Source organism: Lasioglossum baleicum, chromosome 13, assembly GCF_051020765.1.
Source record: "Lasioglossum baleicum chromosome 13, iyLasBale1, whole genome shotgun sequence".
NCBI lineage: Eukaryota > Metazoa > Arthropoda > Insecta > Hymenoptera > Halictidae > Lasioglossum > Lasioglossum baleicum.
In genome coordinates, this window is record NC_134941.1 from 9454757 (window position 1) to 9480762 (window position 26006).

At 43.8% G+C, this 26006-nt stretch overlaps 1 protein-coding gene across 1 annotated transcript in view; it reads right to left on the bottom strand.

Annotated features, from left to right (window-relative positions):
• Nucleotides 1-26006, bottom strand: part of LOC143215260 (protein daughterless-like) — a 180455-nt gene that overhangs the window by 128693 nt on the left and 25756 nt on the right. The window contains exons 4-6 of the mRNA XM_076437237.1: nt 23100-23337; nt 22991-23019; nt 22001-22045 (exon numbers count right to left, since the gene is read on the bottom strand). Of these exons, the coding sequence (XP_076293352.1) occupies nt 22001-22045; nt 22991-23019; nt 23100-23337 (312 nt within the window). The remainder of the gene's footprint in view (nt 1-22000; nt 22046-22990; nt 23020-23099; nt 23338-26006) is intronic.

The window sequence follows — 26006 nt, forward strand, 5'->3', positions numbered from 1 at the left end:
GCAGTTTCGCAAATGGGAACCGAGCAATTACATTTTCCATGTTGTATACGATATTGCGGATTTTTATGCATTTATAATTTCACCGGCACACGTGTAAACATGTTGATCAACACCGGCGCATTTCTACTTTATTAGCTCGAAGACACTTTATTTTATGGACACGCTTTTAATCGATGAAAACAATTTTTTTCTCTCTGAATTTTATGAAATAATCTATGGAAACGAAAAGTGACAAACGAAAAGAACGTAATGATAAAAGTACTTTTTTAAAAGAGAATTAGCCACATAATAAAAACCCTTTGGTACCAAACGCTTTCGCAAACCACAGTACACATCCGCAAATGCTCCACCCCTTGCGAATCGTTCAACACGCCAACAAATCCAACAGAAAGATTTTCCCTTCGCGACTTTGTCGAAAACTCACCCCTACCGCGGGGTTGGAAAGAATCGTCGCGGGCGTTCCATAAAAGTGATTTAATTTCCCGGTACAACTCGTTCGGCGTGGAAGGGTGACCGGCTAAAAGGTAATAGTTAATAACGCAGCGCAGCTGAAAAGGGGATTCGGTAATCCGCTTCTAATTTCTAAAACAAAGACAGTGGAAGGAGGAGGAGGAGCAGTATGAAGAGGCGAAAGAGGAAGTGGTAGGAGGAGACGGTGGTGGATCGAGGATGAGAAAGTGAAAGAAGGACGAGAGACCCGGAGAGAAAGAGAGAGAGAGGCAATGTAGGAGTTCGAGGGGTTGCGACGGGGCTGGAAGAACAGAGGGGGTCTGGAGTGAGCACGGAAGGGAGAGAGGGAGAGAGAAAGAGAAATATTCTCTCGTTGAGGCGAACCCGAGATCCCGGAGAGTTCGGTGGGTTTTCAGGGGCGGAGAGAGAAGAGACTGTCTTTCTCTAATATATCTACCTCTCCCTGTCTCTCTGGCTAAGGGTAGATGTGGAAAGAGGGCTGAAATTGGGGGCGGTCTGCCAGGAGGGGAGTTCGAGGGACCAGGGGCGGGGAGACGAGGGGAGCAGGCAGGGTTCCACCCTGGAACACATTAACTGCAGGGCGACGGGGTATACTATAGAGATGGGTTGGGGGCGACGCCACTGGCGTAAGCTCAATGGAAAACGGGATTGCTCGGTAGCGTAGCATGAAGACGGCTTAATCTGACCTTTCTTGCGAGTCACGGAGGTGTACTCGAGCAACTGGCTTGTGTACTCGACACGGGGCACACACCTCGAGCACTCACTACCGCCCAGAGATTATCGGGCCGACTCAAACCTAACCCGCTCCCCTCCCCGTCCATCCCCTGTTCCCCTCCGCCGTCGAAGACCCACGAGACTTATCGCGCGGAGAAAAGGAAATAGCCCCGGAGATCGTTCGCCGGCGATTTAGCGGAGAGTGAATTTTGAAAAGGGAGATCAATTCGCGCGGGTCCGGTCTCGGGATGTTTGACGGAGGAGGAGGTGGACGATCCCGTTGAATGCGACAACGGTGTGAACAGGGTGACTTTGGCGACTGACTTCCTGAGTTAGATAAAAATGGAAATGTAGGTTTGATTTGGTCTCTCGTTGTTTGATGATCGATGGGGATAGAGGACACTGTGAAAGGGATGACTTTAGTTGGATTATTTTTTGAGAAAGGAATCAATTTTGAAGATTAGATAAGATTGATGTGACTTGTACAAATGGAAATGCAGGTTTGACTTCGTCTCATGATGTTTGATGATCCACAGGGTTGGATTTTCGTTGGACAACTGCTTGAGAAAGTTGGACAAGTACTGTGTGTGCATGACAAATCCGTAACGATTTTTGCACCAGGTAATTTTAGTCGGCTGCGCGATCGAGCCGATAGAGAAGCTCGCCGCGAGCATATATCGAGATCCGGCGCGTAAATCGCGCTCTCCCGGAGAATTTGCAAAGACCGTGGAACAATCGTTGAAGGATCGCCGACTCGGTGGCCGCGTTAAGAGTCCTCTGAATGAGGAAATAAATCTCGGCTGGGGCAGTGGTTGGTGGCTGCGTTCCGCGTTCCATCGTTACTTATCCTGTTAATTAAGCCACTAACGAAGGGTCAATTTTCGATAGATTTATGCACCGGTTACGTACACCGCGTGAGACGACTGCGACGACGACGACGACGGTGCAACACACATAGAAAAGAATCACTGCGTGACTCGCGGCCGGGGTCCGGAGCCAGCTCTCGTCGTTAGCAAGAGCCTCCATATCTAATCTCTCTCTAATTAATTCTTTTTAATTCGCTCTCGGCGTGCCGGCCTGCTGGATAGACGCAGAAGAACGGCGAGCTCGCTCGCTCGTTCGCGGTCTCTCATTGTAAGATCCGCGAGATTAATCCCGATTAGCCTTAATCGAGGCTGGTCTAGCGGTGTATCTGCCCCCTTCCCGCGATCGATTCGTCCAAATATAGATCGACCTAACGAATCTCGATCGCGGAGAGCCAGCGCACGACGTTGTATCCCGGCACGTCGATTCCTAGATCCTCGTTTGCGCCGAGGCGAACGAGAAAGACGGGGAAAAAGCTGAAAGAGAAAGAGAGAAGAGAGAGAGAAACGGTATAATACCGGCATATGTACACACGGTTTATAGGTGGATGAAGCGGAGTGTCCTAAAAAGGAGACGAAAGCCAACGACCATATCGAGAGAGACGTGTCCCTCGTTTGCTCGCCATTCTATTTTCTTTTTAGATCGCTTTAGCGGCTCGAGACCGATCGCCGCTCTTATCGATCGTTCTGCTTCACGGAGGATTTTCAGCGGACGGAATAAATGCTGTTCACTTAGTTAGCCTCGACTCGTGCCGCTGCGAAAACTTGCTTCGCTCTGAATGATCTGCGACATTGCGGAAAATTTAAAACAATGTAACATGGGAGGAAATCAATAAACATCACGATTTGAATAATATTTGAATAACACGAATTCTGTGTTTACTGAAAAAGTAGCAGGAACATCGATTACTTCTCCATTGCTAACAGAATGGAACGAAGAATTAATATTTTCTAATGAAAATCGCCTTGATCAAAATTATCCTGAAAATAGGCACCTTGCAGAAAGTTATCTGCTCGATCCCGAGAAAATCAATGAATGTCACAACTTTAAAAATATGTGATAAAGGAAGTACGCTTGCGTTTGATAGAAAATTGTGACTAGGAAGACGGATGCTCTGAGAAACAAGGCTGGCGGACATCTTAGGGAGCAAGAGGAGAGAGCAGCACACAACGGAATCCTGGCGAAAATCGTGGCCTCCTTGGCGCGCTAGCTACGCCAATGCGAGACACTGAACGAGGGGTGGCAGGAGCACTAGTAGCGTAGTTAGGGGTGGCTCGGTAGGGATGCTTTAGGGTGAGATTTAGTACCAACCTCCGCCGCTTAGTCTACCCATCTTGGCTGTAGTGCACGGTGGCCGTACGTCCCCCTCCCGAACTATAGTCGATACTCATGAGAAATATCAAACTACTGCAAAATATTGTCCCCGGGAATTGATCGGTTCCCCGATTTTCCTTCGTCAGCGTGGCCGGATCGCGGGAGGCCATGAGATGGGACACAAACTTCGGGGACGCAGTTACGGAATAACGCGGATCAACGGTGACCCGAGAGCGTCGTTTATCCGGGCAGGATTAAACCGAACTCGAGGAATCGATTCCCATGGTTATTCGGAAACAAAGCTGGCCGTGCACCACGACGATGGATCTAAATTATTTCGGCCCGGATCGACATTGTTTCAAACTAATAGCGAGCGAGATCCGAAAAGAGCTGCGAACGATTTAGGGGTGGGTCCGGAGGACTCGAGGGACATTCTTTTAACCCTCCGAATCAAGTTGATGCTGAAGAACGTAGGAACAGGAATAAATCAAGGATAAAACACAGTATCCAAGAAAATAAAAATGCATAAACCACCACCCTGAAACGCAAAATAAACCACCCCATTACCTACAAACCACAGCCACTCCAAGATTTCGATACTCCTCCGCAGATAGGATCGAGCAACAATCATCGCCGTAAACTAGCCGAAATTTCTCGCTGGCATTGGATTGAGGATTGAACATCGAACCCCCTGGGGGATGATAGTATAAATAATCGAACGCGGTGTGTTTTCGTTGGAAAGCGGAGACTTCTGCGAGGATTCTTTCGCTTTCGTGGCTCCGCAGGGGAACTTAAGGGTCCCATTTCGTGAAGTGGTTTTCCTCCTGTAGAACTAATAGAAATTTCGGGGCTCGGTACCTTTCGTATTCCGGGTAATGTACCCTAAGTACGGCCATATAAGATAACAGTGAGTGGGGTGAACCAGGATGGATAACCACGGCTGTACACACACACACACACTACGCGGGGGGAGAGAGAGAGAGAGGCTCGCGCGGGGTTCGCGTGTATCCAACTTTCCTGGTAATTTATTACGATCGACCTACGCCTGCTCGTACGACCTTGTATCCTCGTCCGCACCCTACGCCACCGGGCGATGCTTCTTCCGGCTGCGAAACATTTTCCTTCTTCGTTGTCAATTTGCTGTCCCGTTTAACATCCCCGCGACTTCCGTATCTCTTCCTTTACAAGCGGCCGGATATTCAACGCGAATACTTGGACACTTCGAATTACCGAGCGAGACGCTGCCCGCAATTGATTCGGTGTGTACATTTTTATTTATCAAAAGTCGTCGAGTACCGTAGAAAATTTTGGTTATTGATGTAAGCGTTGATCAGAGCTAATCATTTTCTATCGTGAGTATTGAAATCATCCCCAAAATCCCCGTTCACAATTTCTCAAAATACTAGAGTTTCAACCTTAAAATCTCGTCGCAAGAATTAGTAAAAATCCCCTGTGAAATGGGATCAGGCTTTCCGTAGATCTTCCTCACGGTCTAGATGGCCTAACCATAGGATTCACACGGATGTTTGGCCAACGTCTTCCGTGGCGGTAGTCGTTTCGAGAGTTCGGGAGACAAGTCGGGCCACTTGGAACGAGGGATCGTAGCTCGTTTCGTGAGTAACGACTCCGTCATGGTATGGGAAAGTGAAAGAGGGTGTGTGTGTGTGTGTGTATGTATGTGGGTGGGTTCGTAGGGGGTTGTAGGGTGCGGGGAATCCTCGGGAAAAGGGGGCGGGAGTCAAGTAAACTCTAGAACGTCGGCCTCTTTCATCCCCGAAACTTCAAAAGCCGGAGGAGTCGCGCCATATGCCACCCTTCTTGAACCTCTTCCCTGCTTTTTTCTCTCCTCCTTCGCGATAATAAAATTCTAATCAGCCTCGCTGTACGCCCTCGATAGTTTTCCAAGATTCCGAGACTTAAAAGAGGGCGGGACGCGGCTAAAATACGAAAAGGTTCTCGGCAGGGTCAATCTCAAACGCGACGCGTTAAAAATAAGGAGAGGAGGGTTAACTTTAATTCGTTTCTTCTTTATCATTATGATCTTTAATACTGATTGTATTTTGTATTGCTAATAATTTTTTCAGTATTGTTCGTGAAATGAAAAATTGAATTATTTTGATAATTTTGTTAGTCATTTTTTAATAGTTTCGTAACCGTCAATGTATTTTAAAGTTTGATTTATTCTTATACATTTATTTACCCGACCGGTCCCCGTATTAAATTATGCAGTCACGTGTTCACGCGATATTAAAGAGAATTAAAAAATCGATATTTTGTCAAATTCTCGCCCCTCGATCACACTCCATCGCATATTTCATCGCAGAAGCCACCCAGAAATAATTTGTACACAAGAAAACGATTCCAGCGCATGCACGATATAAGACATTGCTCCATACTAATTGATGTTACCCACGAAGAATTGGGTGAGGGCACGTTTTATCAAATTCCACCGCGCCGCTACAGCGTCGTTAAATTAATTCCATGGTGCCATATTTCGTTGGGTCCCGAAAATGGTAATGGTCCACGGGGCTATTCGGCTCTCTCGATCGTTCACGATCGACCAAGGAATCTTTTTGCTTTTTATACTTCGTAGCCGCGGACGCTTAACGCGCGCCCTCGATTTATGGTAATTGGAGGCGCGGGTAACTTGGCGGACTCGAAAATCGTTCCCATTTTTTCTCTTCCTCCTCCTCATCTCCTTCTTCTTGTTTTTAACGCGTTCGAGATTGACTCTCTCAGATCCGCCCTCCATCTCTTCGAATTTCGGAAAACTACGACATGAACCATTTTGTTCCGTTTTATTTACTTCGTCCTATTTTGTTCCTTTTACGAAAAGGGGTGAGTTTAACAAAAATAAATAATGGTGAAAAATAACTGGCAAATATTGAAATTGGAAGAGTGAGGATGATGAAAATAGGACTAGCTTTAATTGAAAATCGTGTGGGGGCCACAGGTGAATTTAGGGTGCGTGTGTGAAGGAAGTATACAAGGGGTAGTTCCGCTCCCTTTCTTCCGTTGTAATTCCGTGAAAAATGTGAAGTGGCGTATCTAGCGGGCCGTAAAACTAACAAGTCAGGGGGGGTGGAAAGGTGCAGGACGTCCTGGAAATCGAATTCGGGATCCCGTTGATGGGTTAGGAAAAACGTGACTGACCCGAGGTTCTAGGCGAAACAGAGGCTTCCACCGAAACAGGGACGAAAACACGGAGCCAACGAAAGCCGCGATCGTGTATGCAAACATACCCTCAAAGTAAATAACCGGCGCACCCCCACGGTAGGCTCAAATTCTAGGCTCGTAGTTAAAGTACGTGCTGCTCTTCAAATAGTTTCGGGATACTTAACCACCCCCGCGAGACTCTATATCACGTTTATGTTGGTAAGTAGACTGCGAATGGCTGCGAATTCCCGTTTCCCTGATAAATTAGAAAAACAGCAATCTGTTTTCCTTCCCTGGTGAAGCACTGCAACCGTGATAATAATGCTACAAATTAACTCTCCGCGAGAACATTGTTTATGTCGTATTTTCATCTTGCTGCCAATACAAACAATATAAAGTTCATTGTTAAGCGTACAGTTTCGTAGCTATGGTGTAAATGATGGAGTACAGCCCAATAAAATTTCCTCAAATTATTAACTCATAGTACAATTTATTTGTTCTATTACATTGGAAGATGACATTACTTTCTCTTTAAAAAAAAAAAACAGCAAGAATCTATGTAGGTCTAAGCTAAAATAACATTCTCCCCCACCCACCCCTTTAACACTGTCAATTGTTGTAGATTTAATAGTCCTCTAGATTAATGCTTTCGCTAGCAAGTGTCTGTTTCACAGGGTGGAATAGGGAATTTTAGCTAAGACGTTCATCCCCCACGGGATTTGCTCGGCTTTCCTCGGCCAATTAAGAGGGGTTAATAAATTGTTTATAGAAGTTCGTGAAAGTCTAACAGGAATTCCGTCGGAAGGTTCAAGTTCACTCCCGGGGGCAGTCGGCGGATCGTCACGAGCCAAGGGGGCGACGAAAGGGCGCAGCGGGGGTGAAGTACGGAGAGTGGCATCCCCCGAATTTCACAGGCCGGTACGCCACAAATGAAGCACACTTGGGTGGTGCTCGATTTAGCTCGTATCAACCCGCACCCTCGGCCGGGTTGAACGCATCGCGCAAACACTGCCGCGTACCTACAGCAAACACACACACGTGCCTCCCTGTGTACACATGTAATTTTAGGGAATTATAGATACATACTCCGGCACCGAATCTGCCCCGTATGTGGACGGTTAGAGTGGATCTTCGCTAATGTCTTCTTGATCCTGGCAGCTGAGCTTCCTGACTATTGTTTTCCCCCCCTCGAAACGCGTTAATAGAATCTGCCGAGCTTTCGAACGAAATTGAAACTAACACTTACGACTCTGCATTTTGTTTATAATTTTAAACGAAATGAATGAAATGATTGAAAATGGAATAAAATGTAATAAAATGATGTGGTACGAGACCAAACAAAATGAAATGGGAGAAGACCAAATAAAATGGAACAAAAGGAAGCAACATGGAGCAAAATGAAATGAGGGGGACTAAACTGGAGCAAAATGTAACAAGATGCGGTGGTACGCAGCAAGTAAAGGTGGTAGCAAGTGTGCTAATGATCCACGGTTGATCTACGAAGCAAATAAGAGACCGGCCCGTCCGGTACAACAGGGAAACCGCAACGGGAGAGACCCGGGCTGAAACGCGGCCTGTTCAAACACACGCGGAGCGGATCGGCGCACACTGCACACGCGACTACTCGCTTCACGTGCTGGGGCACGCGAGGATCCACGCGCGCCACCCTCGCGGCCCCCTCGAATATTCAAGGGGAGAGGGCCCGCGGATACAGCCCCGTCGCCTTACGCTTATGCAATCGTCTATACAACGGCGCACCGTTGCGCTCGGTGCACCGAGCGTGCAACCGGAAGGGGAGGCTCCCCGTTTCGGTTTATCGCGGCCGTTATCTTCGCGAGAAACCAGTCCGGCCCGAAATTTCTGTCTGGAAAGTGGCCGCGTTTGCTCTCTGGGAATTTTGTTAAATCGCCTCCTCAAGCAAGAACGATTTTTTTGAATGATTGCAATTCGTGGCGTAGGTACATCAAGTACTGTAAAAATAGTACATTGTGCAATTGTTCTCTATTTTATTTTATTCGGTAACTTTTGTTTAAACTTCGCAAGGTAATATGGGGCCTCAGAGACCCCAGCTTCAGATTTTTAAAAAAGAATTTTTATATGAATAAAATTGAATCCGTTTGTTTACTTTTCATCCTATTGTTATTCTTTATCCAGAATTTATTAAAAACGAGGCTATTTATGAAATTCATTTGTCGAGGTCTAAGAGGCCCCATTCTACTATTTATGTGTTATTAGATCTTACCTTGCGAGGCTTTCTAAAATAAAATTTGGAACGGAACAGAATTCGACCGAGGTGAAAGAGAAATTCTTCAGATATGACGCACAACGCAGCATGTAATTTTTCAATGAGTGTAATTCGGAGAAATATATATTCTTTCACCTCAAGACACTTTTCACCGATTAAAGGGTACCCGTGATTCATGAACGGTAATGTATATCATTAGGGAAGGCATATAAAAAATTATGAACACAATACGCATTTTATATCATACGCACGTAGTTGTATAATTGATTACGTAATACATACAGAAAAAAAAGCGGTATCACGAGCGAAAAATCTTGATTTTGAAGTGTTCAACTCGTTCGCTGAATATAAATAGAGTCCGTGCGTGCACGCACTGGCACACCTGCCGCGCATTCAGACAAATTGCATATTTGTGACACTTTCAACGGGGCATGCGAGAATTTGTAAAATCCGAGGGAACGCGCGCACTAATGAAAACGAATAGTACTGTTGAAACTGCTACGAGTAATTTTCTAGTCGAGGTAAGAAATTTTTCCCTCATTTCGATTTTCATAAAATAACATGTGGAGATAGAAATTGGCAGGAAATATCGGCAAAACTATTCTAAATATTATTCCTATGCAGGATAAAGTTCTATAATTATCAATCTGGTCGCAAAAGAAATTCCAATGCAGGGGGTTGATTTTTAAACAGCGATTTTCACAGCAAAGATACGCCTACATTTGAGATACAATTTTTAAAAATCGAATAGTCCTAGCAACCCTCTCCACAAATAAAATCACACAATCTGCTTCGCACATTCCACTTTCTCACATCTGTTTCCCTAAAAAATCGACCGATGCGTTACAGATTACGTGCACTTAATACTACGTAAGTGTAGAAGAGTGGAGGTGCTCGAAAATGATCGCGCCGAAGCCACAAAAGAAAACAAGAGATCGTAGCGCAATAGAAAGATCATTGTACCGCATCGTTTGTTCAACCAGCAGATAGCGAGTCCGCCCGACTCCTCAGCCAGGATAAAGGATCGAGAGATGAATCCATTTAGGACGATTGATATGTTAATTGGCATGCAGTTCTCACCGCGGTCGTTAATCCCCCATGAAAACGATCGCGGGGCACACGCGAACCGGCCACTCGAATAGGAAACCCCCTTGCGAGGCACGTGACCTCGGACAGGGGGTGAACAGATAGTGGCCACTCGAAATTTCCTGCCGGTCGAAGGTAACAGATTGATCTCTCGCTATAGGAAGCCTACCGGTCGTTAAATGTCCCGCCATGGTGGAATCAACCAGCCATGGGACACGCCGTATGGGCCGATTTTCAACCCTTCTCGGACCACGCTCCGTATAATCGCGGTGTCTTCCTTTTGTTCGAGCTAGACAACGATTTTAGAGCTTGTCATATTTATATGAGCCTGAGAAAATATTTTTACTCCCCCAATGTTCATGTGAACCTCAATTTTTGGTACAGTAGAAAACAGGGGTTGAAAACTTATATTTTTATAGCGTGGGATTTATTCGATTCAAAACCAGGTAAAAGGTTTTTGTGAAATTAATCAAATTCCTGTTTGGAATTTACTGTGATCATCCACGAGACAAACAGAATTTCTGTGGAACACACTAAATCTTTCTACAGGATTTTATTCTCTGCGCATCAAGTATTTAATAAAGTAATTAAAATTCCTGGCTGGGGTCCAATTGCTTCTCGTCGACAGTATTGATTTCGCAAAAAATGATACAATACCAGCAAACAGAGGACTCTCTGTAATCGTAGCATATAAAAATGTTCAAACAATTATCAAGCGCAAACACTGGCGGATATATAATTTTTCCTGCAGTTTCTATTTATTTTTAATTTACCGAGGCCCGATGGAAATGTCGATCTTCGCGAATTTTTCGACGGAAATGCGAATTTTTATAATCAGATTGCGGATCAGATAAAAATCTTTTAATCACAAGAAACTGGAGTCAGGTACGTTTGTTGTTTGAGATACAGTTGTGTGTTGTGTTAAAGGTTGTTTGTATAATTAATGTATTAAATTAATAGCCCAACAAAAGTCGAAATTTGATCGCTAGTACAAATTTCACAGATGCAGATCGCGTATGCCAATTGATTCAGGACACGAGATCGTATCGAGCACGGTTTTTACAGGAAATTAATTTCACCGGAGAATCAGGATCTATCCTGCCGCTTCAGATTACACACGATCCGCATTCGGCTGGGTGTGGAAGACACGGTGAACGTATATATCTCGCGTGCGATCGGCCGAAAATGCACGCGTGAGCGATAGTTTACGGTCATTGTGGGATTATCGCGATAAATTATTGGGTGTATCGCAACTGCGCCTATCGGTATGTCGATAGTATTAATTGGGTCGTCGAGATTATTACCGGGAATGTATCAATAATAATTACCAGTGTACCAGAATGAACCAGGATTTACCTCTGAAATTGTAATCACTGCCTTTTCTCTGTTCCCCCCCCCCTATTCATCTGCGCTTAATATCCTCATCAAAAATGGAAAATAATATCAATTACCGTGTCGGCTGCCTTAACAATCGTAAATGCAACTACTATCCGAATTATCGGGCCGATCACCGACGAATTAAAGCTCTGCTAATTGGTGTGATTGTGAAACAATTATTTCGGCACGGCAAAGGGCGAAATGCGATTGCGGTTATGTCACAGAAGAATAACAGAGAAATCAGAATGGAATTAGTTGAAATATTTGTCCCGTGGTAAATACAATATTACCATACTTCGTCCCATAAAATCTCGAAATTGTAATCGGAGTAAATATACCTCGATTCTATTAAGGGTTGTGTATATTCGTTGTTGAATAATTCCTCATGGATGCATATTTATAATCTTCATAATCGTAAACCGAGTTAATCGAGCGATATTTAACAAAATCACGTTCTCGTCAACATGGAAGTAGATCAGGCGAGAGAACGCCGGCTAAAAATCACTCTCGGTTTCAATTACGCGGCTTAACGACGCTCGATGCAACAAATTAAAGTGCCGGTGCCGGACAATAGTGGAGCCGGCGCGGCGGCGTGCGAGCCACGGTTCCCGTATCGTTCGAAACCAGAAAATATGTGTATAGATCATATCTCAGCGTCCTCTGTCTCTCTCTCTCTCTCTCTCTCTCTCTCTCTCTCTCTCTCTCTCTCTCTCTCTCTCTCTCTCTCTCTCTCTCTCTCTCTCTCTCTTGCTCTCGGTTACTCGCTTTATCCAGGCCCGATAGAAACCCTCCCCTCGTCTCTCCCCGCCAACACAACCGCTCGTTTCCCTCCCCTCGGCCTCCGCAACCCCCGAAGGGTGGTGGTTTACCCGTTGTAAGTCGACAACTCACTCTATAAACCCGTGCTGCGCCGCGCTGTGTACTCTGTACACTGCGGCAAGTTTGCACGCTGCCCGAGAGAGAGATAGACAGAGAAAGAGAGAGAGAGAGAGAGAGAGGGGGGGGAGTTTGTTAGAAGAGGGGTGAAAGATCGACGGGGAAAGGTAAAGAAAAGGAAGGGGGGTAAATACGATAAGAACCGCGCGATAATCCCATCGCTGCTGGCTCCTCACCATCGACAACCACCCCCTTGTCCTACGACGACAAACTTCAACGGTGCCATTTTGTCGGTTTTGCACGCGACGATTCGCTTGTTCGCAAATAGTGATCTAATTGATGGGGGGACACAGCCCATAATTGTACCCATTGAATTAATTTGTTACTTGGTATTAGTACACCGCGGATCTTTATGCGAAACGAAAATTTTCTTCGTCAATTGCTGAACACCAAACTTCAGTTGCTCAATTTACTAGAAACGATAAACAAGATAAATCAACAAGTACCATGCAGCCAACAGTCTCTTAGGCTAACACGTCCAGCAGGAGTAGCCATTACTCGCCACGATAAAGAAACCAAACACCGCCACGAAGGGTTGGATTTATCGTCCTCAGATAAAAAGAAGCAGCAGATTGATCTCCGCGGCCGAAGAAATATCAATATGATACAACGATTTACAGTTCGATCTAGCCCGTAAACTTCGACAACGGGGCCGTACACAATGGCGCTGGCCGACACGAGGTGTGTAAAGTGAAATTGCCTGGGGGGGGTTGGGGGGTCCCGTGGGATTAAGCAAAACGCGTTTCCTCGATCGTGGACCACTTCGACTTGCAGATAAGCAGCAGGACCGACGGAGTGCACTTACACTCGCCTAATCGACCGGCTTCGACACCGGAAGACTTTATGAGAGTCCGCGAGAGTCCACGAAAAATCCTCGGTTTCTCGGACCCGCCCGTTGCGTCACTGTGTAATAATAGTCGTTCGAGGAGCCGGGCAATAAATAGCAGAAAATTCTCCTCGATTTTTCGAGAGCCCTAAATTCGGTTCTCTCCTAAATGGAGCCGGGATCTCAAAAGAGAGAAGACGGGAGAGAGAGAGAAAAAGAGAGAAATGACACGGCGGTTTCCGCTCGAGCTGTCCTCGGTCTCCCGATCCCTCTGCGAGGGAAATTACGAAACCCTCAGACCGCGAAGCCCACGCGGAAAGAGGGAACAAAAGGCTCGGTAAAATGGCGCGCGAACCAAGGAATGAGCCAAAGCACGAAGAGGAGAGAGAGAGAGGAGAGGATAGAGGAGAGAGCGCAAGCTAAAGAGGCATTGGCTCGTGTGCTACCAGCAACAGGTGCCCGTCAAACAGCGTTCAACGTCTCCGGCGAACAGTCCTCTCCTCTTTCTCTCTCTTTTCATCTACGCTGCTACTGCTGCTGCTCCTGCTGCTGACCTTCCTCTTCATCCCCCCCCTTTGCCTCTGTCTTTTTCCCACCACCTTGCTCGCCGTCTTTCTACCCCGGCTCTCTCGCACGCGATCCACGGTAATTGATTCGTCGACAAGACAGCCCATGCTACCCTCTGTCCAAATGGCCAGTCGTTCATCGACCGATCCATGGGTTTTCGCGAACTTCGCGGTCGAAACCGCCTGTCGCCATTGGGAACTGCTCGACAGAGCTTCGATTCGTTATTGACACTGGGAAAATTAATCGGTGACGATTTTTACAGGTTTCTGGAGATTTGTGTTTGGGAAATTGGCCGTGGATTTTTACAGAAATTTCAGTAATTGTGGATTGTTGAACTTCACACATTGATCGATCTCAAAATGGGATTAAATCAAAGCAAATTGTTTAGTAAAATAAAAATTAAAAATATAAGATTTATAGTGTTAATTACATAAACAAATTTATTTAGTAATACTAATAGCATTAGTTAATTAATTAGTAATAATAATAGTAGAGCCGTAGTAATGAATTTTTGAGTCTCGAGAAAGAATATTATATTTTTGTATTTTGCATGGGGTGCCAGAAGCATTTGTGCCAGAAATTAATCGGAAAGTTTAGATTCGGAGAATAATCTAGGAAAATGGAAGTTCGTATAATGAACCTCGATTTGCTTACGATTTGCGAAACAACCCCTGTTAGTAGAGAAGGGTGTGTAGAAGTATTTGGGCGAGCGTCTAGATTGAACCGCCATATATCTCGGCGGAGAAAAATTCTGACAGTGTTATTAATGGTATCAATTGACTGTGAGTTATGCTCGGGGTCTGGTTTAGCTATGTATCTTGCGGAAGAGAAATATTTACAGTGTTATTGGAGGTATTAATTGACTATGAATTGTAAATTAGGTCCAATCTAGGCGCTGGTCCAATTTCGAAACTCTCCCCTAGATAATCGCATCTATTGGTAGGAAAATAATGATGATATTCGGCCATGCTGTAACGAGATTATTATCATAAATTGAGAAATAGAAGGCTTACCAAACAATGGGATGAAATGTTCGAAAACAGGAATATTATACAATCGATTAAGGATGACGATAACGTTACAGTGAATTGATTTCACACACATCTCTCTACTTTCACTAATCTTGTTCTACGTCTACACCAGATGAACGAGACATTTTAATTCTCAGACATAAATTCATCCATCTCACTGTCAAATTTTCGATTTCTTCACGACTGTGTTACAATTCGACGCTTGATGCTTTCCAATGTTACATCATGTATAAAACATAAGTAATCCAATCAACGTGTAAACGTAGATATATCTGGGCAACGTACGAAGTTCAATTAATTTCATTTCCATATGTACTTAACAAATTGATTAAGTACACGAACGTGTAAGTTTCAAGTCGGAGTTTGATCAATCTTATCTCATTTCCCTATCACAATTAGTTAATACTTACTTATCGTCGCGTCACCTCGACGTCATCGCAAACTTCGTTTATCACAATCTCCCACAAAAGCGGTGCAGGAAATTAATTAATTTATATTTACGAGCCACTCTACGAAAAACATTTTTCATCCACGCAATTTGCAAGCCTCAGCCTGACGTACAACGACGTCTAAGATACGTCGCGTGATTCTTGCGCCAGTTATACATATATTGCAGTAAAATACTGTTCAATGTCAACAATAAATATTACCAGCGATATTATCGTTCCACAAAGACATTGGTTTCAAGTTTATACGAAAATTCATTACCAAATGATCAAGTCAACATTTTAATGTAGCCAGATTCCAATTAAAATTGATTTTCACCAACACAGTGTCGACGTAACATCGTCATGCAAATTCTCACAATTCGATAAGCATGCATCTGCATATCAATCAAAATCTGTCGGAGTTACAAATCGTACAATGCGTGTACAAATGCAGTTGCTGCGAGTACAGTGGTGATCCAGATCGATCAAAGAATTTTCGAAGCTGGTTTCTCGGCAGCCCGGTGGGCTCTGATTGACTCGGGTTTACGATGCGCGGAGTCGCAGGTGTTTTCACGAAGAAATTAAACCGCGGCCACTTTTGAGGTCTCGCTTTTAATTGCCCCGTTACGACGGTTTACAGCGGAGATCATTAAGGTCGTTATTTTTACGGCGCAAATGCCGTAAGAATTTATCCGGACCGAAAACCCGTGGATTCTCTCGGTTCTTGCGCGCACACCGTGTGTTCTCGCGGCGACTTGTTAGATAACTCGGTTAAACGCCGCCTAGATCTCGTTCCCGCGACGTGCTTAATCGCGCGTGTACGATTAATGAACCGGCCTCGCCGATTTTTTCCCCGGTGCGCACACACCCGCTCGTCAAACCGAGTAGCAGCTTTACGAGCGATTTTCGATATTCATTTGTCCCGCTTGACGTTTATCGGCTGCGTAATTCGAGAGGCTGCGAGAAAGTCGCGCCCGACTGTCGGATAGATCCCTACTGGTCTCGCGATCCACATAGCAATGCTCGTTGGCAAATGAATATTATTGCATACACTCGAACGAATGATTAATAATGTCTTTTTTATCATGTTGGTTTTACATGCAGAGAAAACAGCTCGAAATCTGTTTCCATCGGTAGACTGACGGTGATACACAATTTCAGGGAAACACTAGATCGCGAGATTTGTTGAACACCCTCGAGTCGATCTTCTACATTAGCTGTTGCCAGCGATCTCTATGTTTCGTTTCTTCTTGGCACATTAAATGGGGCAATTAGCCTCGGATCTTTTCGAATTCGTAGACTGAGGATCTTCATGTGAATTCACAATTTTATGTACAGGGTGTCTCGGCTGAAGGAGGCCACCTAAATATCTCCTTTATTTTTAAAAAGAATATTTATGGCATAATTTAAATGGTATCGATAGATGAATATCATAGAAGAACCATTTTCTTTTGGTTGGTCATTTTTTAACAGTTTTTTCAAGGTTATCGTTATTTTTTATCGAGAAAACTTATATTTTTTTATTCCATCTTGTTAATGACTTAAGCATTTTTTCAGCCGCTATAAGATGGAATAAAAGAATAACGATGACCTTGAAAAAACTATGAAAAAATAACCGGACAAAAAAGATATTTTCTTCTATGATATTCCTCCTTCGAATACCATTGAAATTATGCGATAAATATTTTTTGTGCCATTAAAAATAAAGGAGATACTTAGGTGGCCTCCTTCAACTGAGACACCCTGTATATCTTTTCAGTACTACACCTTTGCCGAGTCAGTTTTCAAACAAATGACCCAAAACTATTTTTATATCGTACAATAAATTATCCTGAATACTGCCATAGCCATTTTTGTCACTGTTCGTTCAGTGTCAACGGTGTCACAGTTCTGAAGTTCCCGGAGGGAAATGATCAAATCATAAATTCCAAGTCCGAACCGAGCCCGAGTGAAAAATCGTCCGATTCACAGACTCATTGTGGGAACAGAATATTCCATTGGAATCACCAGTTTGACAAACTCTTCCTGTCAGCTTAATCCGGCCAGCCGATAACGACTCTCGAAACGGACGTTGTATCATTTATTTGATCGGCCGCCTCATGCTTCATAATGAACGGTTGGCTACTTGAACCCGGCCGTTTCAGAAAGCCGGGGAATGGTTCGTAGGCGCCGTAGTGTCCGGACGTGGGCCACGTTCACGTTCCGAATCCCACGGGACTCATTATCGGGGTCGTTCTCGGGGATCTTTCAAATTACAGCCCGCGGTTTCGAGTGGAGGATCTAGGCATCCGACCATCATCGCGGCTTTTCTATTTCGGGAATCGAACTATTGTTCCTGGTGTCAAAATCGGCCTCGGTGATCACCTAACCTTATTTCCACGTAGCACCGAAATCGTCAAAATGGTACTTGATTATTTTATATGTTCTATAGAACGAATCAAGACTTAAATCGTTGTTTAGAGTGAATTCATCATAAATTTATTCTGAAGACTTTCAAAATAGACTTTAAAAATGCAGCAGCGGAATTAATATTATTACTTAATTATTTTATATGTTCTATCAAACGAATCAAGAGACTCAATACACTTGAATCACTGTTTAGAGTGAATTCATCATACATTTATTCTTAGGACTTTCAAAATGGACTTCAAAAATGCAGCAGCGGAATTAATATTATATACTTAATTATTTTATATGTTCTATCGAACGTATCAAGACTCAATACACTTAAATCATTGTTTAGAGTGAATTCATCATAAATTTATTCTTAGGACTTTCAAAATGGACTTCAAAAATGCAGCAGCGGAATTAATATTATTACTTAATTATTTTATATGTTCTATCGAACGTATCAGTACTCAATACACTTAAATCATTGTTTAGAGTGAATTCATTATAAATTTATTCTTAGGACTTTCAAAATGGACTTCAAAAATGCAGCAGCGGAATTAATATTATATACTTAATTATTTTATATGTTCTATCGAACGTATCAAGACTCAATACACTTAAATTGATGTTTAGAGTGAATTCATCATAAATTTATTCTTAGGACTTTCAAAATGGACTTCAAAAATGCAGCAGCGGAATTAATATTATATACTTAATTATTTTATATGTTCCATCAAACGAAGCAAGACTCAATACACTTAAATTGATGTTTAGAGTGAATTAATCATAAATTTATTCTTAGGACTTTCAAAATGGACTTCAAAAATGCAGCAGCGGAATTAATATTATATACTTAATTATTTTATATGTTCCATCGAACGAATCAAGACTCAATACACTTAAATTGATGTTTAGAGTGAATTCATCATACATTTATTTTTAGGACTTTCAAAATGGACTTCAAAAATGCAGCAGCGGAATTAATATTATATACTTAATTATTTTATATGTTCCATCAAACGAAGCAAGACTCAATGCACTTAAATTGATGTTTAGAGTGAATTCATCATAAATTTATTCTTAGGACTTTCAAAATGGACTTCAAAAATGCAGCAGCGGAATTAATATTATATACTTAATTATTTTATATGTTCTATCAAACGAATCAAGACTCAATACACTTAAATTGATGTTTAGAGTGAATTAATCATAAATTTATTCTTAGGACTTTCAAAATGGACTTCAAAAATGCAGCAGCGGAACTAATATTATATACTTAATTATTGTATATGTTCTATCAATTGAATCAAGACTCAATGCACTTAAATCGCTGGTTAGAATGAATTCATCGTAAGTTTATCCTTAGGAGGACTTTCAAAATGGACTTCAAAAATGCAGAGCAGCGGAATTAATATTCAACAGTGAGCAAAGGTAGGACCAGTTTGACAGAGGACGAGCATGGTTGTCGAGCGTTCGTCCATCGAAAGTTAGAGGTGGTCCAGGTTGTGGAAGGGTCCATCGGCCCGTGAAAATGCGTGCCACTTACACGGGAGCACGGATCCTCGGTTTCTTCGAGGCGGCCACGAAATTCCTCGAGGCCACGAATTAGCGAGAAGCCATTCAGGCAGCCATAGCGCGAGCCATGGAGCCAAACTGGAAGGGCTCCACGGTCTGGCGACCGTAGCACGCGACACCATATGGTCTTCTCCCGATACCCATGAGCCCCCTATGCACAAACATGCCTCCGAAAGATACGGGCTCCGAGAGATCTTAACCGAAACGAACGGCGCGCCGACGAAGCGTCCAACCGAAAACCAGATAACACCAAGAATTTCTTTTTTTAACAATACTCCGGAGAAAAATGTCGAGCGGATAGGGCATCGGGAGATCTGGCTTAGCTCCCTCGCTTACTATACGCGTCGGCATGTTAACTGTGTCACTGGAGAATGCGGTGATATATTCACTTTTTCGAAATTAGCTTCGGTTTTGCTCGGAAAGTGTCCCACTTAACAGCACCGGGTTTAATTGTGCAATCAATCAGAAGAAATTAATTACTAAAAATCTAGAATAAATTCGAAGAAGGGAAAAATCGTACCCTTCGGTCGCGAAGGGGCTCGATGCCATAACAAGATCACGCAACAGAAATCATCCCCCGGTGGTCGGTAAAAATCGGCGGCCGACAACGGGGGTGATGGGGCCAAAACAATAATAAATAAGAGCGTAGAGTCACGGCCGAATAAATCCTCGACTATCCCACGGTGCGGATCGCCGTTAATCCACGCGGTATGGTGTGTTGCTTGAACAACCCTCGGACCAACGCAGTCACAGCGTAAGCCTGCTAATAATTTATTCAGCGCGCAGGACTACGCGATTACGTTTCTATTAGGATATGAGCGTTCTAGTGTCCTCGAGGGTGTTGTAACCGTATTCCCGGGCTACCTCCGCTGGGAGTTTCACTTATCGTTCCCTCCGCAACACCCTCTGTTCAACGTCCCTTTTTCCCCGGTCTCTCTTCAAGGTCCGCCGACCGTGACCGGTGGCGTCGCGCCCCCGTAAGAAAACACACGCAGCACCCATGCCTTCTTCGGGTAATATAAATACCATGGCTGCTAGATCGGCACGCAGGACGAAATAGAATTTTTTTTGTCGGCGGATCTAGACTACAGATTTCTACCCTTGTTATCGTTTAGGGGATGCTGGTAGCCGGGGATAATGATACTGCGGATACCGGCCCCGAATGAATCATCCGGCGAGGGTAGTAGTAGTAATAATTATGATCGCCTCTGTCGGGCTCGGGATTATTGAGAACGCATGATAGATAATAGATTAGGCTGGGGTTCCAGACACTTTTCACGAATATTAGCGCCGAGGGAATTTTGTGGTTAATTTCGGAAAGTCGGCTGAATGGAATGGAATCGGCCGTATTTTGATTTTGAAAATAATTCCATGTTATCTAAAATATTGAAAGAAACTGGGAAAACTGGTTTTCTGAATTCGGGCACTCAGTATCGATTCTTTTTTCGCGATAACGCGGCAACAACGATAAGCGATGCATTGATTTTTCGTATTTTCGACATTCGGGAACAAATGAATGGTGACTGATTAGATCTCGCACGAGCACCAGTTGGCTAATTAAAAATTCCTTATTGGGAGGAACGTAAACGCAGGCTTAACAGTTATCAAGAGACTCGCGATTAGGAGCGATAATCAGGTCGCGCGTCTCGGCCAATTGGTTGAATCACATGGGTCGCCGAAAATGGAGATCGTTATAATTAATCTTATCGATTCGCCGCGTCCCAACCGTGTTATCCCCGACTAATTTCCACGGAAATCGAGTGACTCGCTCCTTCCTAATCAGCGGACTTCGGGGAAGCGTTTTTCGTTTCGCAATTCACGGTTCATGGCGCTTCGCAATTTTCCCCGAGTGCCGTCACTTTGCCGTGCAAATCGACTCGGTTAACTAACCATTTCCAACCATTAGTTAATCAAATTTCATACTAAAAAATTTAAACGCATACCATTTAATCCTATAGGAGTGATTAGATTGTAGTTTTTCCATTTGTACAAATTGAACAACGTTTATATTTGGTGAACTCGATTGAAAATGTTATTTGAATGTACTTGGAACTTCTGTCTGAATTTCTGAACAGAAACGCGTCTCCTACAAAATTCTTTGCGAGAAATAAACTTATGCGATTCTCCCTATATGTTTGAAAATGCCGAGAAATGATAAACCTGGAATTGTCCGCCGAATCATCCTCAGATAAATCAGCCGAACGGACGCGCGGTAGGAGAATTTAAACAGGTGCGGGGGCGTATTTGATGATCGAGAGGCGATTTGTTTTCGCCTCCTTCCCTCCGGCACTCGAAGGAGAGTCACGAACACCGGGACGACAAATATTTAACGTTCGCCTATCGATCGATATTACATTCTATTTGCCGAAGAAACCGCCTCTTCCGTACGCTGCGCGCGTGTCACATTTTTTAGCATCCTCCGAGATGCGATCGTTCTTTGATCAGAACGGACTTTACGATTTTTTATCACGTCCGTGTTTGAGTTATACCAGCCTCGATTTCTCAGTGTTGGATTACTGCTGTATGTGTCTACAACGCTGAGCATATTTAAGTTTTTTCAATTTTATATAGCTAACAAGTTCACATAAATACTAATAAAGAAAATCTGTCGATCCCATAGACAGTCGTTAGGTTCTTCCAGAGAAATATAGAGCGGGACTATTGTTAAACCATATGACAATCGTCGTGAGAAACCGCCCGGAGACCGTGAATCTCTAGTCACGACCCAGACCGCTGCTAAAATCATTATCCCCCGCGACCTCTCGTGAAAGATTACGATCATAAACGGTGTCTGAGATCATCGCGTGTCTTGCACGCGGTTCGAGGAGCGGACGAGAGACCACGAAAAAAGACGCGTGTGTTATTCACCGAGAGGCAACCTAATTCCCGGCGCAGCGCGTTTATCCATCGCGCCGCTTAGGCTCGCGTTTGTCCCGATAGATTATCGAATGGGGAACACGTTTCTCGACGGGCTGACCTAACTCGGCATGCGGTTATCAAATGATTCCGAGTCACTCACCCAGTGCTGCGTTGTTACGACCTCGCCGTCCGGTCCGTCCAGGGCCTGTTGAATAAAAGAGCAAACGATCAGTCGATTCACACGAATTCAAGCGGCTCGATCGCGATCGAACTCGATTGAACTAAGCTTTCCTCCATTGGTACTAGTTTTTTGTCGGTTTAAGTAGATTCACAGCCAACGACGAACGTCGGTAATAATGACGACGTTTACTAGGCTCTGTTAAATAAATCCGTAAGCACTCTGAACTGAAGAGTTAGGAAAAAGCCTCCTAAATACTCTTCTTCGTCCACAGCTGAATAAACCAATGAAAGTGGTGCAGTAAGTTGCAGCCGCAATAAGAAAATTCATGCATAACAAATAATTTCCTTCTACGTATATTAACGACATCTAAATCCCGTGTAAGACAGCATCAAAATATATGGGTATACCGAGACCCTCCTTCTTCGAATGTCTACCAGCTAGTCCATTTCTCACCCTCAATTTAAAAACACTCAGAATATAATCATCATCCCCTGCTCGGTGAATATCTATTCATCCCTTAACCCTGCACCAACCCCGCCGAAATAATGGATCTCAGAGATTTCTTCTCCCGTATCTACTGAAGTCGCGAAACTCTACTCATTGCCAAACAAAGAAGAATACTAAGAAAAACGATAATGCACCAGAAGGCATTTTCTGATCTTCTAAGGACCTGCAAAATAGCCAATTAACACTAAACCTACCAACCACTAAAAGCGACTAAAATGTTTTGCGTTACAGAAATGCCGAGGCTCTATTTATTTATAATAGATTGTGCGCAATTTTTATTGCAATATCTGCTTGGATAAAGAAATTTATCGAATCAATTTTCATGTAAGCAACTTCATAATTTCAATAACTGTGAAATGAAAAATGTAAAACCGGTCAATTGACCGGCAGTGGTAGGTTTAGTGTTAAACTGACAAAGCATCAAAATAAGGAACAAGGTACGGTTATGCAAAAGACACTTACATCCTTCTTCCTCTTGACCGCCGCAGCACCTGAAACATCGGAACAGAGAGGCTTGAGCTTCGAAGAATTTTGGGGCTGGAGACGAAGAAAGGGTTGAAAAGAGACTAACCGGCTGCGGAGTTTGGTAACCGTGCTCCGTTGGTGCCGGTGGGTGCCGCAGGGTTGGCTGCGGGGGTAGGTGTACCCACCGAGGGCGGTACACCTCGGGTTCCAAAGGGAAAATAAGGGGAATCCGGGGGGTAGGTGGCGCCCTCGACACCCCCGCCGCCGCCACCTCCGCCTCCACCTCCCCCTGGCCCCCCGCCTGGCCCACCTGCTGTCGGACCGTATGCTCCTCCACCGTACGTCTGCAAAAAGAACAATTCATCCCCTGTATTTGGAGGCTGTGGAAACCAGACATGATCATCAGACTGCATTTCTTTATGCACTGCAACCCACAAGCTTCGATTAGCTATTATACTCAATCAGCGCGCATGAAACCTTCTCATTCCTTATTGTGGAACCATTGAAATTATTATTCCAGTCTACACAATGATAATAATAAGTCAATAATGAGTCCGCAACAAATATAAAATACAACTAGTGCACGGAACACTAACAAATTAGAGGCTAACAACAGAAGGAAAATGGTGGTGAGATAAAATTCAAGGTGGAGAGGAGTATAAATAAATAATATTTTTATGGCACGGTCTCCTGTGCAAATGTAAAAGAGTGGCAGGAGGATTACCATGAAAATTAATATGAAATACAAGCAGTGCACGGAGTAATAACAAATTAGAGGCTAAGAATAGGAGGAAAATGGTGGTGGGATAAAATTCAAAGGGGAAGAGGAGAATAAACGGTGATTTAACGTTGCGAAACAATTTTCGAGCCAGCCACGTTCGTAATTAATAATTCCGCGTCTGGCCGATGCTATCGGCGAAGAGGAAGCAAAGGAAAGAAGCGGATAGAAGTCGGCTCCAATAAATCACCCATCGAAATCAATACTCCTTATCAGTTATGGTTTAACGACTGCCGATTAGATACTGCCCTACGGCGCCGTCAAAAAATCTCTACTATCTCTGCCTCTTCCTAGAAACCGCGTAGACTAGTCATGAACGCACTTTTTGAATAACATCATCGAGGAGAATCTTTCACAGTCGACCAGCTCCGAAGCTCATCCCTGCGACCTCGTTTTTTCACAGGCTTTCACCACATTTCTCATCTGTCGCTTGAAATATCGTTCCGACCTTTGTGTCCGTCATCCCTTATCTCTGCTCACTAGCTCAACACGTGTATACTAATGAATATTAATATTATTTTTATCTTCATTTTACTGTAAAGGACCTGCCATCAGTGGTGTAAATGTAAGTGGTGGTGGAGTAAATAGGCGTGGTGTTTTTTTCTAGAGTAAGCGTGTATGAATGGGCATACTAATATCATAAATATTAATATTATTATTACCACGCTTATATTAGCTTGCCAAGTTGTTGTATGCGTCAAATCTTGTAATCGAATTTTAAACCACTTCCCGATGAGCTGGAGACTTGAAACTTTAAACATAGCTCAGAACTGGATGACAATGCAATATTAATAACCAAATTTTTTAAAAAACTGTGCGTCTAGAAGAAAAAAATTTTTTATATTAACCGTCACACCTCGCCGCGCGACGCTCGGTAGTATGTCATCGCGTTCAGCGATCCCCACTACGCGCGCCAGCGCTCCCTACTCCACTACGTGTTCCCACTCCACTGACCCATTTCGCACCGAAGGAGCTCAGTCAGTGTGGTGTTCCGTTCATTCAGTTCCACTTCGGACAATTTCAGACTCCATTTCGGATCCCCCTCATTCTAATTTTTTTAGACATCAGTGGCTACAAATAAAAGCGTGGAGCGCTAAACTATATCGACGTAATCTTCGTGAGCGCTCCACGCTCTTACTTATAGTCACTAATGTCTAAAAAAATTATTTTCTCCTTTTTAGTGCATTTTAATATAAGCGCGGTTTTTAAAAAGTTTTTTTTATATATTTTTTTATCTTGATTTTACCGTAAAGGACCTGTCCATGGAAAAATGTCTTTTAATTCTTCCAGTTTTCTTAAACTTGCAGATTTACATGATAATGGATAGCTGTAAGGAGTAAATAGGCGTGGTGTCTAGAGTGGGCGTGGCTTTGTTGCTCTCGAGGCAGCCGGGGCACTGCCCTACAGGGCAACGTGCGCACCTCAACCGGTTCCGAGCAGATTATTATTGTAAGTCCCTTGCAAGACCCTTTCCGTCAACGATACAGATGTTCGCATCACCGCGCATATCTGACGAATATTGATTGCGAAAGAGCCATAGACCCGATTCTCTGCACCACGGGAGTATCCGTTGAAGGATTCGACGATCGGCTAATTCGATAGCGAGGTTGCTGTGCACCATCACCGATCACCGATTAAGAGGAAGGTCGCCGGGATAAGACAATTACAAGTGTAGCAACAGGCACGATGAATGCGGGCGCAAGGCCGCCATCCTATTACGCGTTTTATAAATTCGACACGGGTCTCTCTTCTCGTCTCTTTGAAAAAGTCGAAACCGCCCACGGTCGAAGGTGGGAGGGCGGTCGCTTTAATCAACCATCGCGGAAATCGTTTCGCCTGATGAAATCGCAAAAGCTTCTGCGATTTTCTATTCCGATAGCCGATCGATTTATTCGATTCGAAGGATTCGTTTAACGGGCTCGATATTGACCCTTGTTGATTATCACCCTGATCAGAACACGGAGTGTTTTATTCCGCCGCGCGCGCTACACGAGTCTCCAGTCCACGGCCTTTACGCGTTTATAACGCGATGAGGAGTACGCTATAAACCGAGCACGTTAACGGCGATTTAATTGAAGTTTGATTCAAATTCTACCGCCGCGAAACCGCAAATGAGCGGACAAAATACTTGCGATCTTTATCTTGCGTAAATATTCGCAGTCGAATGATTACAGATTAATTTCCATTTGAAGAGAAAAAATATTTGTCGGAACTTCAAAGTACAATGTTATCGAA